This window comes from Callithrix jacchus, chromosome 5, assembly GCF_049354715.1.
Source record: "Callithrix jacchus isolate 240 chromosome 5, calJac240_pri, whole genome shotgun sequence".
In the NCBI taxonomy this organism is placed as follows: Eukaryota; Metazoa; Chordata; class Mammalia; order Primates; family Cebidae; genus Callithrix; species Callithrix jacchus.
In genome coordinates, this window is record NC_133506.1 from 104,754,727 (window position 1) to 104,772,514 (window position 17,788).

Genomic DNA, 17,788 nt, shown 5'->3' on the forward strand with positions numbered 1-17,788 from the left:
AATGCTTGTCTTTTAACTTTATTAGTATCCAAGATGTGGGGAGAGGGATGGGGTGGGAGAGATCAAGAACTGGGGAGCAGATAGGAGGCGCTACCTCACTCAGGAGACTCCAGTCCATACGCAAGTTTAAGGTGAAAGAAACAGGGGTGGAGAAAGATCTCCCTGCTCACAACAATGGCTCAGGGAGAAACTCTGGACCCAAAGCCAGCTGGAGGCAGGGTGACATTGCTCCCACCAATAGGCCATCTTCTGTAGCTGTGGCCCCAGGCAGAGGAACCACCTGGGAACTGAGCTAAGGCAGGTTCCTTCTTCCAGCAGGAAATACAGCTGGGCAGGGACTGTGCAGACTCAGTAGGGCCACTCCACTAGTAGCCAGTCAATGTTCATGTCCCTCACTAGTTCCTGGAAGGTCCCCTGCAAAGGACTGATCTGGTTAGTTCCTGCCAGCAGCTTGAGCTGGGATGCCCTGGGAGGGTCAGTAGAAAGTAGTTAGTTGAGGAGCTTCACAGAGAGGCGGATGTCAACATCACAGAGAAAGATGTTCATGAGGTCGCGGCTTGCCTCCTGTGCAATCTGGGAGATCATGTGGCCCTTTGGACCAATCAGGAGCCTCTGAGGGTATGTGAAAGAGAAGGAAACCAGGAATGATGGCACATGCCTGTAGACCCAGCCATTCAGGGGGCTCAGGTGGGAGGATCCTTTGAGGCCAGGAGTTTGAGTCCAGCCTGGGTAACAGTGTGACCCCTCTTTAAAAAAAAGAGAGGGTGGCTGGGCACCGTGGCTCATGCCTGTAATCCCGGCACTGTTTTTTTTTTTAAGAGATGGGGTTTCACCATGTTGGCCAGGATGGTCTCAATCTCTTGACCTCGTGATCTGCCTGCCTCGGCCTCCCAAAGTGCTGGGATTACAGGTGTGAGCCACTGCACCCAGCCAATCCCAGCACTTTGGGAGGCCGAGGCGGGCGGATCACTTGAGGTCAGAAGTTAGAGACCAGCCTGACCAACATGGTGAAACCCCATCTCTACTAAAAATACAAAATATTAGCTGGACATGGTGGCAGGTGCCTGTAATCTCAGCTACTTGGAAGGCTGAGGCAAGAGAATTGATTGAACCCGGGAGGCAGAGAGGTTGCAGTGAGCTGAGATCACGCCACTGTACTCCAGCGTGGGTGACAGAGTGAGACTCTGTCACAAAAACAATTTTAAAAAAGAGGCCAGGCATGATGGCTCAGGCCTGTAATCCCAGCACTTTGGGAGGCCAGGGAGGGCAGATCACAAGCTCAGGAGTTCAAGATCAGCATGGCCAACACAGTAAAACCCCATCTCTACTAAAAAATACAGAAAAATTAGCCAGGCACAGTGGCACATGCCTGTAGTCCCAGCTATTCGGGAAGCTGAGGCAGGAGAACTGCTTGAACCCAGGAGGTGGAGGTTGCAGTGAGCCAAGATCATGCCACTGTACTCTAGCTTGGGCAACAGCTTCATTTCAAAACAAATAAATAAATTAATTTAATTTAATTAAAAAAGAGCGGGTGGGTGCAGTGGCTTATGCTTGTAATCCCAGCACTTTTAGAGGCCAAGGTAAGTGGATTGCTTAAGCCCAGAAGTTTGAGACCAGCCCGGGAAAGATGGTAAAACCCCTTCTCTACAAAAACTTTTAAAAAATTAGCCAGATGGTTAAGCGTGGAGGCTCACACCCGTAATCTCAGCACTTTAGGAGGCCGAGGTGGGTGGGTCATTTGAGGTCAAGAGTTCAAAACCGGCCAGGCGCAGTGGCTCACACCTGTAATCCCAGCACTTTGGGAGGCCACGAGGTCAAGAGATCGAGACCATCCTGGTCAACATGGTGAAACCCTGTCTCTACTAAAGATACAAAAAATTAGCTGGGCATGGTGGCGCGTGCCTGTAATCCCAGCTACTCAGGATGCTGAAGCAGGAGAATTGCCTGAACCCAGGAGGCGGAGGTTGCGGTGAGCCGAGATCACGCCATTGCATTCCAGCCTGGGTAACAAGAGCGAAACTCCATCTCAAAAAAAACCAAAAAACAAAAAAAAGAGTTCAAAACCAGCCTGGCCAACATGGTGAAAGCCTCCTTCAACTAAAAATTAGCCATTCGTAGTGGTGGGCACTTTTAATCCAAGCTTCTCAGGAGGCTGAGGCAGGAGAATCACTTGAGCCCGGGAGGCGGAGGTTGCAGAGAGCAGAGAGCATACCACTGGACTCTAGCCTGGGTGACAGAACGAGACTTTGCCTTTAAATAAATAAATAAATAAATAAATAAACAAACAAACAAATTAGCTGGTCCTGGGCTGGGCGCAGTGGCTCATGCCAATAATCCCAGCAGTTTGGGAGGCCGAGGTGGGCAGATCACCTGAGGTCAGAAGTTCGAGACCAGCCTGACCAACATGGTGAAACCTCATTTCTACTAAAAATACAAAATTAGCCAGATGTGGTGACGCATGCCTGTAATCCCAGCTACTGGGGAGGCTAAGGCAGGAGAATCATTTGAACTCGGGAGGTGGAGGTTGTGGTGAGCCGAGATCACGCCATTGCAGTCCAGCCTCAGCACTCCATCTCAAAAAAAAAAAAAAAAAAATAGCTGCTCCCAGCTCCTCAGGCGGCTGAGGTGGGAGGATTGCTTGATTCTGGGAAGTCAAGGCTGCAGTGAGCTGTGATTGTACCACTGCACTCCAGCCTAGGTGACAGAGCAAGACTCTGTCTCAAAAAAAAAGAAAAGAAAAAGGAAAAAAGAGAGAAGGACATGGCCCTGCTCTCAGGGCTCACAAGTTGGGGGAAGAACTCCTGTCTAACACAGCCTTGATCTCTCCTCTGAGCCTAGTCTCACTTACCATATAAGATTCTTTGGGCACCAGAAGCTTCTGTTGGATAACCAGCTCCCCGCTTGGTCCTTCCTCCCATACTACTGTCTTCTATACAGGAAGACAACGTGATTAGTCAGTCATACCCCTGGGTATAGGTGTGTACCTGGTAGAGAGATCCCAGAACCCTTTACTCTGTACCTGCTGCACATTGTAAGGCACCTCCTGGGGCAGGTACTCTAGAAGCTTCTCTCGGATGATGTTGGCACAGATCTCTTCTGGTGTCTGGTTAGTAAGGACTTCACTGTGATATTCCCAGGGCCCTGGCTGGGCCTGTGCTAGGAGGTATTTCTGTGGGAACAGAGGGACTAGATGGGCTTCTTAGTCCCAGTGAGGACTTTTCTACTCACTTTTGCTTCCAGGAGGAAATCTGAGAGCTGTCTTCATATGGTAGAAACGAAGGGCCAGGCTACAGCCAAAACTAACTGACCTTTAGTGTTTGCACATCCTCCTGGCTTAGGGCTGACAACATGAAGATCTCCTGGAAGTGGGGCCAGCCAATCCTCTGAGGGCTTCCCACAGACTGTGTGTTTGAATCCTTAACTGCTGGGCTGGGGCAATGGGTACCAGGGTGTGAGTGGAAGGCCTGCCTCATCTTGAGCTTTTTGCCATTGACCACACCTTCAGTGAGGGCTGCTGTGAGCTCCAGGAGAACTGACTTCTGCTTCAGACAATCTACCTGGACATGGGGGACAGGCAAGGGTGTGTAGTCAGAGATAGGGGACTTGGAGGGAAACAGACCTCCTCCTCAGGTGGGTAGTGCTCACCTTGTTCATGACCAGGATACTAGGAACCTGGGAGAACTTGGTCAAACACCTGAGCAATTGGGGGTTGAGCTGGTTCCGAGTCCACTTGTCTGAGACATCCACAAGAACCACAACTGGAAGATGGCAAGGCAGGAAAAAGGATGAGGAAATGGTCGCTCTTTCTCCCACCCTGACAAAAACTTCCATGGTATGAGCTCTTGCTTTTGCCCCCCAAACTACCAGGAATGAAAGGCCATAAACCCTGTAAACTGGGCTTAAGATTCCCATCCTGAACCTAACCAAGATCAGCAGATTCCATGCTCTTCCATGGATCTTCCAACAAAGAAAGCTCCAGATGGTGCCTGGGGAACAGACAAACATCAGTCAAGAAGGGTCTTGTGACTTAGGCATTTCTGACAAGGGATGTGGGATGGTAAAGGAGTTTTCCAGCCCGTACGATGGAATTTCCCCACCTTCTTTCAGTACCTCCCCTCCATCCACCCTCTGATTCCACAGCCATTACCTCTTCTGTTTAACAGGACTGATAATGCCAGGTGTGTCAAGTAGAATCTAAAATCAGGAAAGTGAGATACCCAGACCCCAGGAGAAAAGATTATGACTGGGAAGTGACAGAGGCCACCCATGATGTCAGGAGCCTGCCCTCCTTCCCTTCTCAGCCAAGCTGTTACTGACTAGGTTTATTTATTTATTTAGACAGAGTCTCACTCTGCCACCAGGCTGGAGTGCAGTGGCACAATCTTGGCTCACTGCAACCCCCACCTCTTGGGTTCAAGTGATTCTTCTGCCTCAGCCTCCTGAGTAGCTGGGATTATAGGCACCAGCCATCAGTCCCAGCTAATTTTTCTATTTTTAGTTGGCCAGGCTGGTCTCAATCTCCTGACCTCGTGATCCACCTGCCTGGGCCTCCCAAAGGGCTGGGATTACAGGAGTGAGCCACTGTACCTGGCCAGTTTTTTTTTTTTTTTGAAACAGTCTCACTCTGTGGTCCAGGCTGGAATGCAGTGGTACCATCTTGGCTCACTGCAACCTCTGCCTCCCGCATTCAAGCAATTCTCCTGCCTCAACCTCCCAAGTAGCTGGGATTACAGGTATGTGTCACCACACCTGGCTAATTTTTGTATTTTTTTAGTAGAAACAGGGTTTTGAGGCTGGGCGCGGTGGCTCACACCTGTAATCCCAGCACTTTGGGAGGCCGAGGTGGGTGGAACACGAGGTCAAGAGATTGAGACCACCCTGGTCAACATGGTGAAACCCCGTCTCTACTCAAAATACAAAAAATTAGCTGGGCATGGTGGCGCGTGCCTGTAATCCCAGCTACTCAGGAGGCTGAGGCAGGAGAATTGCCTGAACCCAGGAGGCGGAGGTTGCGGTGAGCCGAGATCATGCCATTGCACTCCAGCCTGGGTAACAAGAGCGACACTCTGTCTCAAAAAAAAAAAAAAAAAAGAAAGAAACAGGGTTTTGCCATGTTGGCCAGGCTGATCTCAAACTCTTGACCTCATCTGCCTGCTTCAGCCTCTCAAAGTGCTGGGATTATAGACGTGAGCCACTGTGCCTGGGCTGACTTTATGATTTTACCATTCTGCTTTGTTTTAATTCTGGATGGGATCTGGGAGTAAAATGATGACTATGAATATATGGAAGATTAGGAAGCAGTAAAGAGAAATAAAATCTTTCTGACTAGATGCCAGAATAGGGGAAGGTAGACAGAACTGCGTCATGCCTAAAGGAAGAGGAAACCCCATTTCCTCAGATAAATGAATGTAAGCATCCTTTTCTTCAAGGTTGACGGTAAGGGAGACCCTCTTAGCTTCACACTCTGTCCTATTTCAAGGACTCCCTTTGTAGGTACCCACCACCTGGGTCTCCTTCTCTGTGATGACCCCCAGAGCTTGGCAGCGAGTGGTATGCACCTTCTTGGAAACAGGGAACACCTGCCAGGAGCAAAGGAATCTCAATGAGGTCCCAGATCCCTCCAAGACCATCCTTGAAGGCATGGCAAGAAGTAAAAGATAAAAAGGGTAGGAGGGTCAAGGGTGTTGCATACCTTTCGGCCCAGTAGCTGATTGGAGAGTGTTGACTTCCCTGCATTTGGGGCTCCCAGGAGGACCACTCGTAGGACCCGGGGATTCTCAGGCATATCAGGGTGATGGACCAAGAGGACATCCTGCTTATCTATGTGCAAGTGGGAAGAGGTGTGAGACATAGTGGAATCTGGATTTCCCATCAAGTGCTTGTTCCTGCCTACCCACAAAGGGTGAGACTTTGTTTGGCCCTGCCCTTAATTTACATTAATTTATAAAGTAACTCTCTTTAAAAAAATAGATAGATAGATTATTATTATTATTTTTAAAGACGGGGTTTCACCATGTGGGTCAGGCTGGTCTTGAACTCCCGACCTCAGGTGATCTGCCCGTCTTGGCCTCCAAAGTGTTTGGATTACAGGTGTGAGCCACCACGCCCGTCCAATATAATTTTTTCTTTCCTCCCTCCCTCCTTCTAAAGTAACTCTCTGAGCCCTTTAGTTTTCTCATATGTAAAATCAAGTTGATATTAATGGTACCTATTTACCAGCTTTTAAAATTTTTTTTTTATGTTTTTGGAGATGAGTCTCGCATTGTCACCTAGGCTGGAGTACAGTGGCACAATCTCTGCTCACTGCAACCTCTGCCTCCCGGGTTCAAGCAATTCTCCAGCCTCAGCCACCCGAGTAGCTGGCATTACAGGTGCCCACCACCATGCCCAGCTAATTTTTTGTATATTTTTTTAAGACAGGGTTTCACCATGTTGGCCAGGATGGTCTCGAACTCCTGACCTCAGGTGATCCACCCACCTCAACCTTCCAAAGTGCTGGGATTACAGGCATGAGCCACCACGACTAGCCATTTTTTGTATTTTTAGTAGAGACAGGGTTTCACTATGTTGGCCAGGCTGCTCTTGAACTCCGGATCTAATGATCTGCCCACCTCAGCCTCCCAAAGTGTTGGGATTACAGGGATGAGCCACCTCGCCCAGCCACCAGTTTATCTTATAATTTTTTTTGATGACTATCAATTGTTTAAAACAACTCAGCCCAATGCCTGGCACTTACTACTCAATTGCTGTATGTACTTATAATGTGTAGCTGTGCCTAAGAAGTGTATGTGCATGAAAGTAAGCTGGATTACACAAAGCCAGGTATTTCCTCAGCTCTCATTCTCTCACCCTACTAAGGGTGCTATGAAGACTCTGCAAGAGGGACGGGAGGAAGGGCTAGGGGTCAAAAAGGGAGAGAGCTCAGTCTTTTTTTTTTTTTTTTTTTTTTGAGACGGAGTTTTGCTTTTGTTGCCCAGGCTGGAGTGCAATGGCGCGATCTCCCAAAGTACTGGGATTACAGGAGTGAGCCACCTCGCACGGCCAGGGCCCAGTCTTTTTATATTATCTCCTTATGACACTATTTTGCAATGACCAGTTTGTGTCCAGTCCAGACTCTGAAGTATAAAGTGTGCTATTTTCCAGGTGTAACTGTGTCATGACAAGTAGATGAGGCCCAATATGCATTATTGGATCAAATTTTCTTCCCAAGTCAGGGTGCAGAGCCGTAGTTCCGCTTTGTCTGTGGCCCTTCAATCTTATGCTCTTTAGTGAGCGTCTCTGGTTGTGACCAGATCGGTTCCTTCTTCCACTCAAACTGTTATTTCTCTCCTGTGAGATTCCTCACTCTTCATCCCTGTCAGGGCCTCAAAATAGTTTTCTATAAAATAGGATTAAAGACGATATCCCCAGAAAGCTTTCAGTGCTAAAAATGTGACAGTTCCGTGCAAACCTATCAGGGCTCTTTACCTCTGTGCATGGACACAGCGGGGGCGCAAGGAGTCACCGAGTTGTCAAGCTGAGGGAATCCGAGGAGGTGGGCCAGGGCAGAGCCCTGGTCATGACTGCGAGAAGCCGAGGCAAGGCGGGGACCAGAGAAAGCGGAGCCCACGATGCAAGACACGTACCTCCATTGACAGCCTAAGAGTGAAGGGAAAGGGATCACCCGCTCCCTCGCAACATGAGGGCCCACCTGCCAGACCCTTAACACCGCTTGAACAAGCCCAGCCCCGCGCCAGCTGGTGGCAGCCATTACAGCCGCAAGGCACTCTGGGAACCGAACGGGAGGAGCGCTCTCACGATTGAACGGAGCGGCTGACGAACCAGCGAGTAGTAGAGAGGTAGGTCGGCCCAAAGGGAGAGCAGAGACGCATGGGATGTGGGCGACGGGAAGCGCCGCTCGGGAGACTGGCCGAGGCCAAGGAAGGGGGAAAACGTGTATTTAGAGGCTGTCCAAGCTTGTCGTTGTTTTGGACTGTTATACATAACCTATTTTTTTCTTCTGTCAAAGTTTTGTGAAAGGTCTTTCTGGGGGCCGGGGGCGGTGACTCACGCTTGTAATCCCAGCACTTTAGGAGACCGAGGCGGGCAGATCACGAGGTGAGGAGTTCAAGACCAGCCTGGACAACATAGTGAAACCCCGTCTCTACTAAAAATACAAAAATTAGCCGAGAATGGTGGCGGGCTCCTGTAGTCCTAGCTACTCAGGAGGCTGAGACAGGAGAATCGCTTGAACCCGGGAGGACGAGGTTGCAGTGAGCTGAAATCACCCATTGCACTCCAGCCTGGGTGACAGAGCAAAAGACCAAGTCTCAAAAAAAAAAAAAAAAAAAAAGAAAGAAAGAAAAAGAAAAAGCCTTTCTGGCCATGTCTCCTGAAGGACTACATTTCCCATGAGGCCAAAAAGCAGAAATCGTCCTCCTTTCGAGGGAGGAATGGTTGTGGGCGTGGGAGCCAGCACTGTTCCCCCTGTCCCCATGTTTGTTGTTGTGGTGGTTTGTACCTTGTCCTTTCGATCCTTAGGCCTGAAGGATCCTCTCCTAGCCTTTGGCTTGCCCTAGCAGTCAGTGGTGGCCACGGACTGTCTGCACCTTTGCTTTACGCTAGGCTCCTGGAAGGAGTGGTCCCTGGGTTCGTGTTTGGGATGAAGAGCAGGTCTGGATTTCCTTCCTGTAAACCTCAGCTACTGTCTTCTATCTGAGGTCATTCCTTCCTGAAATAAAACCAAAGGGTTTGCAAAGGAGGAAGAAGCGGCTTAGCCTCCTAGGATCTCCTAGACCGCTCCTAGACCACTTTAGCAGCTGGAGGAACTAGATTTACTTTGGTCTGTTTGAGGCCTTGAGCCCTCTTCATCCTTTGTAGCCTCCGAATCAAACACTTGAAACAGAGATAAACCTTGGTAGAGGGGAATTGAGGAAAGAAGGTTCTTAGAGTCAGTGCTCATTCTGTCACTCAGGCTGGAGTGCAGTGGCATGATCATAGCTCAATGGAGCCTGAAACTCTTGGGTTCAAGCGATCCTCCAGTTTCAGCCCTCTTGGGTAGCTAGGACTACAGGCACTTGCCAACATGCCTGACTATGGAGGAAGACGTATAAAGCATCTACTGGCAAGCTCTGTCTCATGCTGGGGATACATCAGTGAACAAAAAGAAATCTCTCTCATGGGACTTTAGGGACCCCATCTCTAAAATAACACCAATAAAAATATGACACCATACAGTAAACAACTATTTATATAGCACTTACATTGTATTATATATTATAAGTAATCCAGAGATGACTTAAAGTCATCTCTTATTCACTGCAAGAGAATCAGCATATTTTTGTATCCATGGGATGGGAGGGTGGAAATTATGGTATCTCAATTCCCTTGGAAGACAAGACTATATATTCTGGCTATTCTCAATTCCTTGCCTCCTATTCTCTCTCTCTCTCTTTTTTTTTTTTTTTTTTTGAGATGGAGTTTCACTGTTGTTACCCAGACTGGAGTGCAATGGCATGATCTCGGCTCACCGCAACCTCCGCCTTCTGGGTTCAAGCAATTCTCCTGCCTCAGCCTCCCACGTAGCTGCGACTACAGGCGCACACCATCATGCCCAGCAATTTTTGTATTTTTAGTAGAGACAGAGTTTCACCTTGTTGACCAGGATGGTCTCGATCTCTTGACCTCGTGATCCACCCGCCTTGGCCTCCCAAAGTGCTGGGATTATGGGCGTGAGCCACCGCGCCCAGCCATCTCTCTTTTTATTATTTATTTATTTGTTTGTTTTGAGACAGAGTCTTGCTCTGTTGCCCAGGCTGGAGTGCACTGGCACAGTCTCAGCTCACTGCAACCTCTGCCTCCCAGGTTCAAGAGACTCTCCTGTCTCAGCCTCCTGAGCAGCTGGGATTACAGGTGTCTACCACCACACCCAGCTAATTTTTGTATTTTTAGTAGAGACAGGGTTTCCCTATGTTGCCCAGGCTGAACTCCTGACCTCGTGATGCACCTGCCTCAGCCTCCCAAAATGTTGGGATTATAGGTGTTAGCCACCGTGCCTGGCCTATTTTTATTTTTTTGAGACAGGGTCTTGCTCTGTCACCCAGACTGGAGTGCAGTGATGTAATCATGGCTTACTGCAGCCTTGATCTCCCAGGCTCAAGCATTCCTTCCACCTCAGCCTCCCTAGTATCTGTGACTACAGTCCTGCCACCACCATACCCAGCTAATTTTAAAATATTTTGCAGAGACAGTCTCACTATGTTGCCCAGGCTGGTCACAAACTCCTGGCCTGGAGTGATCCTCCGCCGCCTTGGCCTTCCCAAGTGCCGAGTTTACAGGCATGAAACACTGTGCTTGGCCTTTCCCCAGATATTTTTGATCTTCAGTTGGTTGAATTCTTGGATGCTGAACCCTGGGATATTGAGGGCCAATATCGAGCAGGAGAGGGCTGTGGGGTTAATAGAGGATTTTCTTTATTTTTCATTTATTTATTTATTTAAGATGGAGTTTTGCTTGTCATCCAGGCTTGAGGGCAATGGCTTGATCTCAGCTCACTGCAATCTCTCCCTCCCAGGTTCAAGCGATTCTCCTGCCTCAACCTCCCGAGTAGCTGAGCTTACAGACGCCTACCACCGCGACCAGCTAATTTTTGTTTATTTAGTAGAGACAAGGTTTCACCATGTTGACCAGGCTGGTCTCAAACTCCTGACCTCAGGTGATCCACCCACCTTGGCCTCCCAAAGTGCTGGGATTACAGGTGTGAGCGCCTGACCCAGGCTGGTCTTGAACTCCTGGGCTCAAGTGGTCTACCCACCTTGCCCTCCCAAAGTGCTGAGATTACAGGCATGAATTACTGCCCCTAGCCTCAGAACTTTTTTTTAAAATTGTACTTTGGACTCTGGGAATATATGTGCACATCCAGCCTTCTGCAGGATTGTTGTATAGGTATATACATGCCATGGTGGTTTGCTGTCTCCATTCCCCCACCTCCATCCCCTACATCAGGCATTTCTCTCTCTCTTTTTTTTTAAGGAAAAAAATGTTAAAATATGTAACGCTTCACGAATTTGCGTGGCATCCTTGCACAGGGGCCATGCTAATCTTCTCTGTATCGTTCCAATTTTAGTATATGTGCTGCCAAAGCGAGCACTACATCAGGCATTTCTCCCAGTGTTATCCCTTCCCATCCTCCCCCACCACTGCTACATTTTCTTTTTTTTTTTTTTTAATAGAGCAGGCTTTCACCATGTCATCCAGGCTGGTCTTGAACTCTTGACCCCAAGTGATCTGCCCACCTCGGCCTCCCAAAATGCTGGGATTACAGTCGTGAGCCACTGTGCCTGGCCTACATTTTTAAAAAATAAATGGGATGGGGGAGCTGGGGAGGGATAGCCTGGGGAGAAATGCCAAATGTGGGTGAAGGGGAGGAAGGCAGCAAGGCACACTGCCATGTGTGTACCTATGCAAATGTCTAGCATGTTCTGCACATGTACCCCAAAACCTAAAATGCAATAAAAAAAAATAAATGTTAATTTGTATGGAAAGAAAGAGCCTGTTCAAATTGGTCAGACGCTGCACACTAGAAGTTTACAGAACCACAATAATGACAAAAAGCAAAAACTGACAGACAGAAGAAAACAGGCAAACAGACAGAACTGACAGACAGAATAAAAATACCCCAGACTAAACTGCCTCTAAATCAAGGTCCTAGTTGACCAAAGGATTCTTTTTTTTTTTTTTTGAGACGGAGTTTTGCTTTTTGTTACCCAAGGCTGGAGTGCAATGGCGCGATCTCGGCTCACCACAACCTTCGCCTCCTGGTTTCAGGCAATTCTCCCACCTCAGCCTCCTGAGTAGCTGAGATTACAGGCACACGTCACCATGTCCAGCTAATTTTTTGTATTTTTAGTAGAGACGGGGTTTCACCATATTGACCAGGATGGTCTTGATCTCTTGACCTCGTGATCCACTCGCTCGGCCTCCCAAAGTGCTGGAATTACAGGTGTGAGCCACCGTGCCCGGCAGGATTCTGAAGAAACTCATGTGGCCAAGGGTGAGGAGACCCCAATGCCTGAGCAAGTACCCACAGTGGAAGGAAAAACAATTCAGAAATTCAAACCATATTCCCTGCCCATTGGCCCCTCACACCGTCAAGAGTGAGGCAAAGGGCTTCACAGCTTTATGGGGCAGAGGGAAGAGTGATGACAATAATTTAGATAATGTGAGGAGGGGGATTTTTATACTTCAACTTTTTGTTTTCTATTCCCTTATAGGGGAAGAGGAGAGAGTGGTAGCTTGAAGTTAAGGAGAAAACAGTGATTTTTTTTCTTCTTTAATGGAGAAAACATCTAGAAAGGGCAGGCTGTCATGAAAAAATGCCAAATTTGGCCAGTTCCTAAAGAGGGGGTGGGGCCTGGTGTGGGTTGGTTATGAGAGATACCAACCTTGGGTGTTTGAGCCTCTTGGAAGAAAACAACTCCAGATACAAAGATTTGGGGGTGAGAGAGTAGAAGGGGGGCCAGAATGGAGAACCTTTAAATGGTACCAAAATTAGCTGCTGCTGAGTTCCTGCTGGTGAGTTCCTGGAGTGTGGAGAGTAGCATGGAAGGAATTGGGGTTGAAGGGAAAATAAATTGAGATGCTGATTAAAAAACAAAAACAACTCTAGGCCGAGCACAGTGGCTCATGCCTGTAATCCCAGCATTTTGGGAGGCTGAGGCAGGTGGATCACGAGGTCCGGAGTTCAAGACCAGCCTGGCCAAGATGATGAAACCCCGCCTCTATTAAAAATACAAAAATCAGCTGGGCATGGTGGCGGGTGGGTGCCTGTAATCCCAGCTACTTGAGAGGCTGAGGCAGAGAATTGCTTGAACCCAGGAGGCAGAGGTTGCAGCTGAGATTGTGCCAATGCACTCCCGCCTGAGTGCCAGAGCCAGACTCCGTCTCAAAAAACAAACAAAAAAAAACTCTATTCAAGGGTCCATGGCCCTGGGTCTGAAGAGTAGAAAACCAAAAGGTGTCATTGATAGTGCTTTCTTGGATTATCCCCCACTGAACCTCAGCTCAGTTCTGGTGGGGAATCAATGCTGCCTGGACTGGGGGTATGGGCTGGTGGCCCTGTCTTGACTCTTGGCTACCAGGGGAAAGGGGAAAGTGGCGCCCACTGCTGGAATCTATATGACAACAACATACATTCCTATATTTGAACCATTATGGGTCTTCTGAGCCATTTCCCTACTTGAATTTCTTTCTTTCTTTTTTTTATTTGAGATGGAGTCTTGCTCTGTTGCTCAGGCTAGAGTGCAGTGCCGTGATCTCAGCTCACTGCAACCTCCACCTCCCAGGTTCAAGTGATTCTCCTGCCTCAGCCTCCTGAGTAACTGGGATTACAGGCACCTGCCACCAAGCATGGCGGATTTTTGTATTTTTAGTAGAGATGGGGTTTCACCATCTTGGCCAGGCTGGTCTTGGACTCCTGACCTCATGATCCATGTGGATCAAAAAGTGTTGGAATTATAGGCCTGAGCCACCGTGCCCAGCCCCCTACCTGAATTTCTTACCAAGGGCAGAATACTGGATCTTTCCCCTGCTGATCATTAATTCATTATATACAATATAGTTATCCATAGCAACATCCCTACTCCAAAATCAGACCATGTGGTTTGGATGAGACTCACTCTAGGCATGGAGCATACAAAACTGAACCAACTCAATCAGCATATAACATTCTCTAGGCCATGATGATTGTTTTAGGGATGGGTACATAACCTAGTGAGAGATAAAAAGGTACAAGGAGAGGTCAGGCATGGTGGCTTATGCCTGTAATCCCAGCATTTTGGGAGGCTAAGGTGGTTGGATCACAAAATCACAAGATTGAGATCATCCTGGCCAACATGGTAAAACCCTGTCTCTACTAAAATACAAAAAAACCCAAAAAACAAAAAACTAGCTAGGCATGGTGGTGTGTGCCTGTAGTCCCAGCTACTTGGGAGGCTGAGGCAGGGCAATCGCTTGAACCTGGGAGGCAGAGGTTGCAGTGAGCCGAGATCACATCACTGCACTCCAGCCTGGTAACAATAGAACAAGGCTCTGTCTCAAAAAAAAAAAAAAAGAAAGAAAAGAAAAAAGAAAGGCCGGGCGCGGTGGCTCAAGCCTGTAATCCCAGCACTTTGGGAGGCTGAGGCAGGTGGATCACGAGGTCAAGAGACCATCCTGGTCAACAAGGTGAAACCCCGTCTCTACTAAAAATACAAAATATTAGCTGGGCATAATGGCGCACACCTGTAGTCCCAGCTACTCGGGAGGCTGAGGCAGGAGAATTGCTTGAATCCAGGAGGCAGAGGTTGCAGTGAGCCGAGATCGTGTCATTGCACTCCAGCCTGGGTAACAAGAGCAAAACTCCGTCTCAAAAAAAAAAAAAAAAAAATTCCTCTCTGAGCACTCATCTTGTCATCTTTATTTCTCCCTTACATTGTATCTTGGCCCTTATGTGTCCAAACTTTGAAAAGAGGAGACCAACGCTGGAGTTGAGAGAGAAAAAAGAGACATGGGGATGAGGAGGGAGTTTAGTCCTGTACCTTCTCTTCCCTTTGGTTGCTGTTCATTGCCTGCTGCTTTCAAATTTGTTTTGTTGAATTCTCAGGACTCCATTGAGCTTAGTCACTACCAGGTTATACCAAAGCAGCAGTCTAGGGACTGATAGTTGGGCCTCACTGGGCTAAAGATCTAAGGTTTTCCTTTACCACTTTGCAAAAGGGCCAGGCTCACAGTGAGAACTGGAAAGTAGGGGACTATTTGCCTGCAAATTCCTCAGTGGCACATATATGATACCTGGAACATTTTTGTCCAATAAAAAGCATGTGCTTGATAAACGTACTGAATTTAGCAGTGTCCCAGTGCATTCTAGGTGAGGTCACCTTCTTGACAAAGTCCCCAGGACCTCATTGCATCTCCTGGCTAGTAGTGTATTCTAGGATGGCAAAGCTGCTTTTTACATAATTACCCCCAACACATTCTAGACATGATCGTTTTCTTGAAAGAGACCCAAATTTGGCTGGGCACGGTGGCTCACGCCTGTAATCCCAGTACTTTAGGAGGCTGAGATGGGCGGATCATCTGAGGTCAGGAGTTCGAGACCAGCCTGACCAACATGGTGAAACCCCGTCTCTACTAAGATACAAAAATTAGCCGGGTGTGGGGGCGCAAGCCTGTAATCCCAGCTACCAAGGAGGCTGAGGCTGAGGCAGGAGAATCGCTTGAACCCAAGAGGTGGAGGTTGCAGTGAGCTGCTATCATGCCACTGCATTCCAGCTTGGGCAACAAGAGCGAAACTCCGTCTGAGAAAAAAAAAGAGAGAGAGAAAAGGAGACCCAAATTTATCATCAGTGGTCACCTCAGAGCACCTGAATTCAGGCCTCTAAGTGCAAGTAGGATGCAGAATCCTGGAAATGCCATTAAATCTATGGCTCCATTAGGGGAAGCGCAATCCAAGAGTTTAGTAATCTAGGCACGGTACTCCAGAGGCGTTAAACCCTGAGGCAGCCGCCAAATCCTCTAAGCCTCAGAAGTCTTCAAGGGCAGCTCCCGTGTCCACCGGAGACCCAGAGGTCCAGACCATCAGGCAGTGAGGAAGACGCCCCCGGTAGGGTCTGCGCAGGCGCGTGCGTCCCGAAAGGGCCCAGGTGCTCCACGCTGCGCAGGCGCAGGAGCGGCTCCGGCTAGTCCAGACAGCAGCGGCGGCGGTGACTGAGGGGCTGGGGCGTGAAGTGGTGGCGGCGGGCGGCTGGCGGCAACGGAGCAGCCATGAGGGCCGGGCCCAGTCACCGACCGTGAGTAGTGGTGGAAGGGGAGTGGGCAGCGCGTGGGAAGAGGGTAACTTGACGGAAGGATACCATGACTTTGTGGGGTGGGCTCTGCCTGTGGGAGACGGAAGGGCGTGGGGGAGGTACAGTTTGAGGTGATGATGGGAGAATTTGGGGCCGGGGAGGCCAGGTCCCCGGCCGCAGAGCTGGATAGCTTGGGGGAGGGGGAAGGATTGCGCGCTGTGGAGTGAAGCAGCTTGTGGCAGGGCTAATGTCCCGTGCTCCCCCATTTGTGTCATCCCTTCCTCTAGGAGCTTTTGGTCGCCTCTCCTTTTCCGCTTCTTTCAGAGAATGGTCGCGGGGGGAGGGTGGTGGAGGATGAAAGCTCTGCAGGAGCTGAAGTAGCAAACTCAACCAGGCAGGGGAAGGGTCGGTCGCCCGGAGTAATAGGCTGCTCTGGGTAGAGGATGGGGATCGGGAGCTCTCTTTTGAAAGCTGGGAGAGGTCTAGGGAAAAGAGTTAGGGGCTTGGAGTCAGGTAGGTTCGAAACCAACTCCACCACTGATAAAGCTGTTAGGTAACCTTGGGCAGGTCCCACTTAACCTTTCTGAACACCAGGAAGATGCCATGCCTCAAATGTGCTGTTGCAAGCATCACCTATGTAATTGAAATTGTTTATGCAAATTGTGAATTGTTTAAGTACTATGCTGATGTTAATGTATCACCAACAGTTTCTGGAATTTAGACCTTACTGTTGTTAATAGAATGACTGATTTCTCTGTCAAGGCAAGAAGCATATTGTTTGTAAAACCTCAGTAGACTCCATTGTGCTTTCGGTATGCGCACAGCAGATCATGTATAGAACTACCAGTTCTGTAATGTGACAAATTAGCCATCAGACTTGTGTAGGAAAAATACCGTATTCTCTGGTGTTTTTACAAATGGTGTGCAGCTCCTCACCCAAAAGGAATGGAGGGCCAATCTGTTAAATACTTTCTGAACATAGCTCACTCAGGTTGCCTTGTAATTGCTTGGCATTTATGTGCTTTAAAGAGTTGAGAAGACGGTCAAGGTGGCCTGTAATCCCAGCACTTTGGGAGGCTGAGGCAGGCAGATCACCTGAAGTTGGGAGTTCGAGACCAGCCTGACCAGCGTGGAGAAACCCCATCTTACTAAAAATACAAAAAATTACCTGGGCGTGGTGGCTCATCCTGTAATCCCAGCTACTCAGGAGACTGAGACAGGAGAATGGCTTGAATCTGGGAGTCGGAGGTTGTGGTGAGCTGAAATCTTGCCATTGCACTCCAGCCTGGGTAACAAGAGTGAAACTCCATCTTAAAAAAAAAAAGGTTTACCTTTGTAAAGGAGTCTCTGGTTTTCCAAGGACCTGTACCCATTTTGGAGGTCAGATATGCATACAGCAGCTATTAAGTAAGCCCTGCTTTTATGCTGCTTGTCAGTGGGATCTCCCAGGTCGAATATCTCAGAAGACGGAAGCAGCTGTGCAAGAGCCCATGAGGTGTCTGGTTTTCCTGACAGGCTGAAGAAACATTCCTTAGGCGGCGTTGCTGTTTTTTAATGTAGACAAAGCAGAGGATGGTTAAACTACGTGTTTATGGAGAGAGAAAATGGTTTCCAAAAGAGAAATGCAGACTCCTTTTAAAAGGACATAAAGAGACAGACGATTCAGCTTTGCTGGCTCTGAGGATTGAGACCTTGAAATGTCAAGGCTTTCTGGAAATTGTTGACTGATCTGTCTTTTACCTGAGTTAAGGTAGGGAGGGGCTATACCTTAACTTTTACCTGAGTTAAGGTAGGGAGGTTCTTGAAGATTCACAAATAAGGGGAGTGAATTACTTTATAGGAATGGGGAAAATGAAAGCTGGTGTTTTTAACTTCTGTCTGGTAAAATGTGTTTCGCTTTTCCTTCCTGGAAATGCACAGTGATATATAATTTTAACCTTTTTGCTTTAGTTCCTTGACTGTCCCAATAGTTTATCTGTCTATAT

The 17,788-nt window shown here is 48.4% G+C and overlaps 2 protein-coding genes and 1 non-coding gene across 5 annotated transcripts in view; 1 reads left to right on the plus strand and 2 right to left on the minus strand.

Annotated features, from left to right (window-relative positions):
• Window positions 1-2: 2 nt before the first annotated feature.
• On the minus strand, window positions 3-7,769 carry ERAL1 (Era like 12S mitochondrial rRNA chaperone 1). The gene is made up of 10 exons (XM_008997174.5): window positions 7,468-7,769; window positions 5,693-5,820; window positions 5,502-5,579; window positions 4,148-4,194; window positions 3,925-3,986; window positions 3,646-3,758; window positions 3,309-3,557; window positions 3,020-3,169; window positions 2,849-2,929; window positions 3-612 (listed from the first exon to the last, which is right to left on the minus strand). Exons 1-10 carry the CDS (start codon window positions 7,748-7,750, stop codon window positions 490-492), a joined length of 1,314 nt encoding a protein of 437 aa, XP_008995422.3. The 5' UTR covers window positions 7,751-7,769; the 3' UTR covers window positions 3-489.
• The window catches only part of FAM222B (family with sequence similarity 222 member B), a 91,598-nt gene continuing 81,574 nt past the window's right edge, over window positions 7,765-17,788 (plus strand). For 2 of the 3 annotated variants that reach the window (XM_002748234.7, XM_078373977.1), the window contains exon 1: window positions 15,698-15,806. The gene's annotated coding sequence lies outside the window, so the exon portion shown is untranslated. Of the gene's footprint in view, window positions 7,839-15,697; window positions 15,807-17,788 lie in introns of those variants that run through there. The other variant, XM_035300930.3, reaches the window with a different exon arrangement.
• On the minus strand, window positions 11,022-11,128 carry LOC118154199 (U6 spliceosomal RNA). Its single transcript, XR_004744091.1, has one exon. It is a non-coding gene; the product is annotated as a U6 spliceosomal RNA (small nuclear RNA).

What these genes read in the sequence shown, in the direction of transcription:
- ERAL1 (XM_008997174.5), bottom strand. Translation starts at nt 7,750, where the DNA reads ATGGCTGCCACCAGCTGGCGCGGGGCTGGGCTTGTTCAAGCGGTGTTA. An exon ending in ATCAGCTACTGGGCCGAAAG is followed by an intron (nt 5,580 to 5,692) that starts GTATGCAACACC and finishes TGCTCCTGGCAG; the next exon opens with GTGTTCCCTGTTTCCAAGAA. An exon ending in TGCCCAAAGAATCTTATATG is followed by an intron (nt 613 to 2,848) that starts GTAAGTGAGACT and finishes ACATACCCTCAG; the next exon opens with AGGCTCCTGATTGGTCCAAA.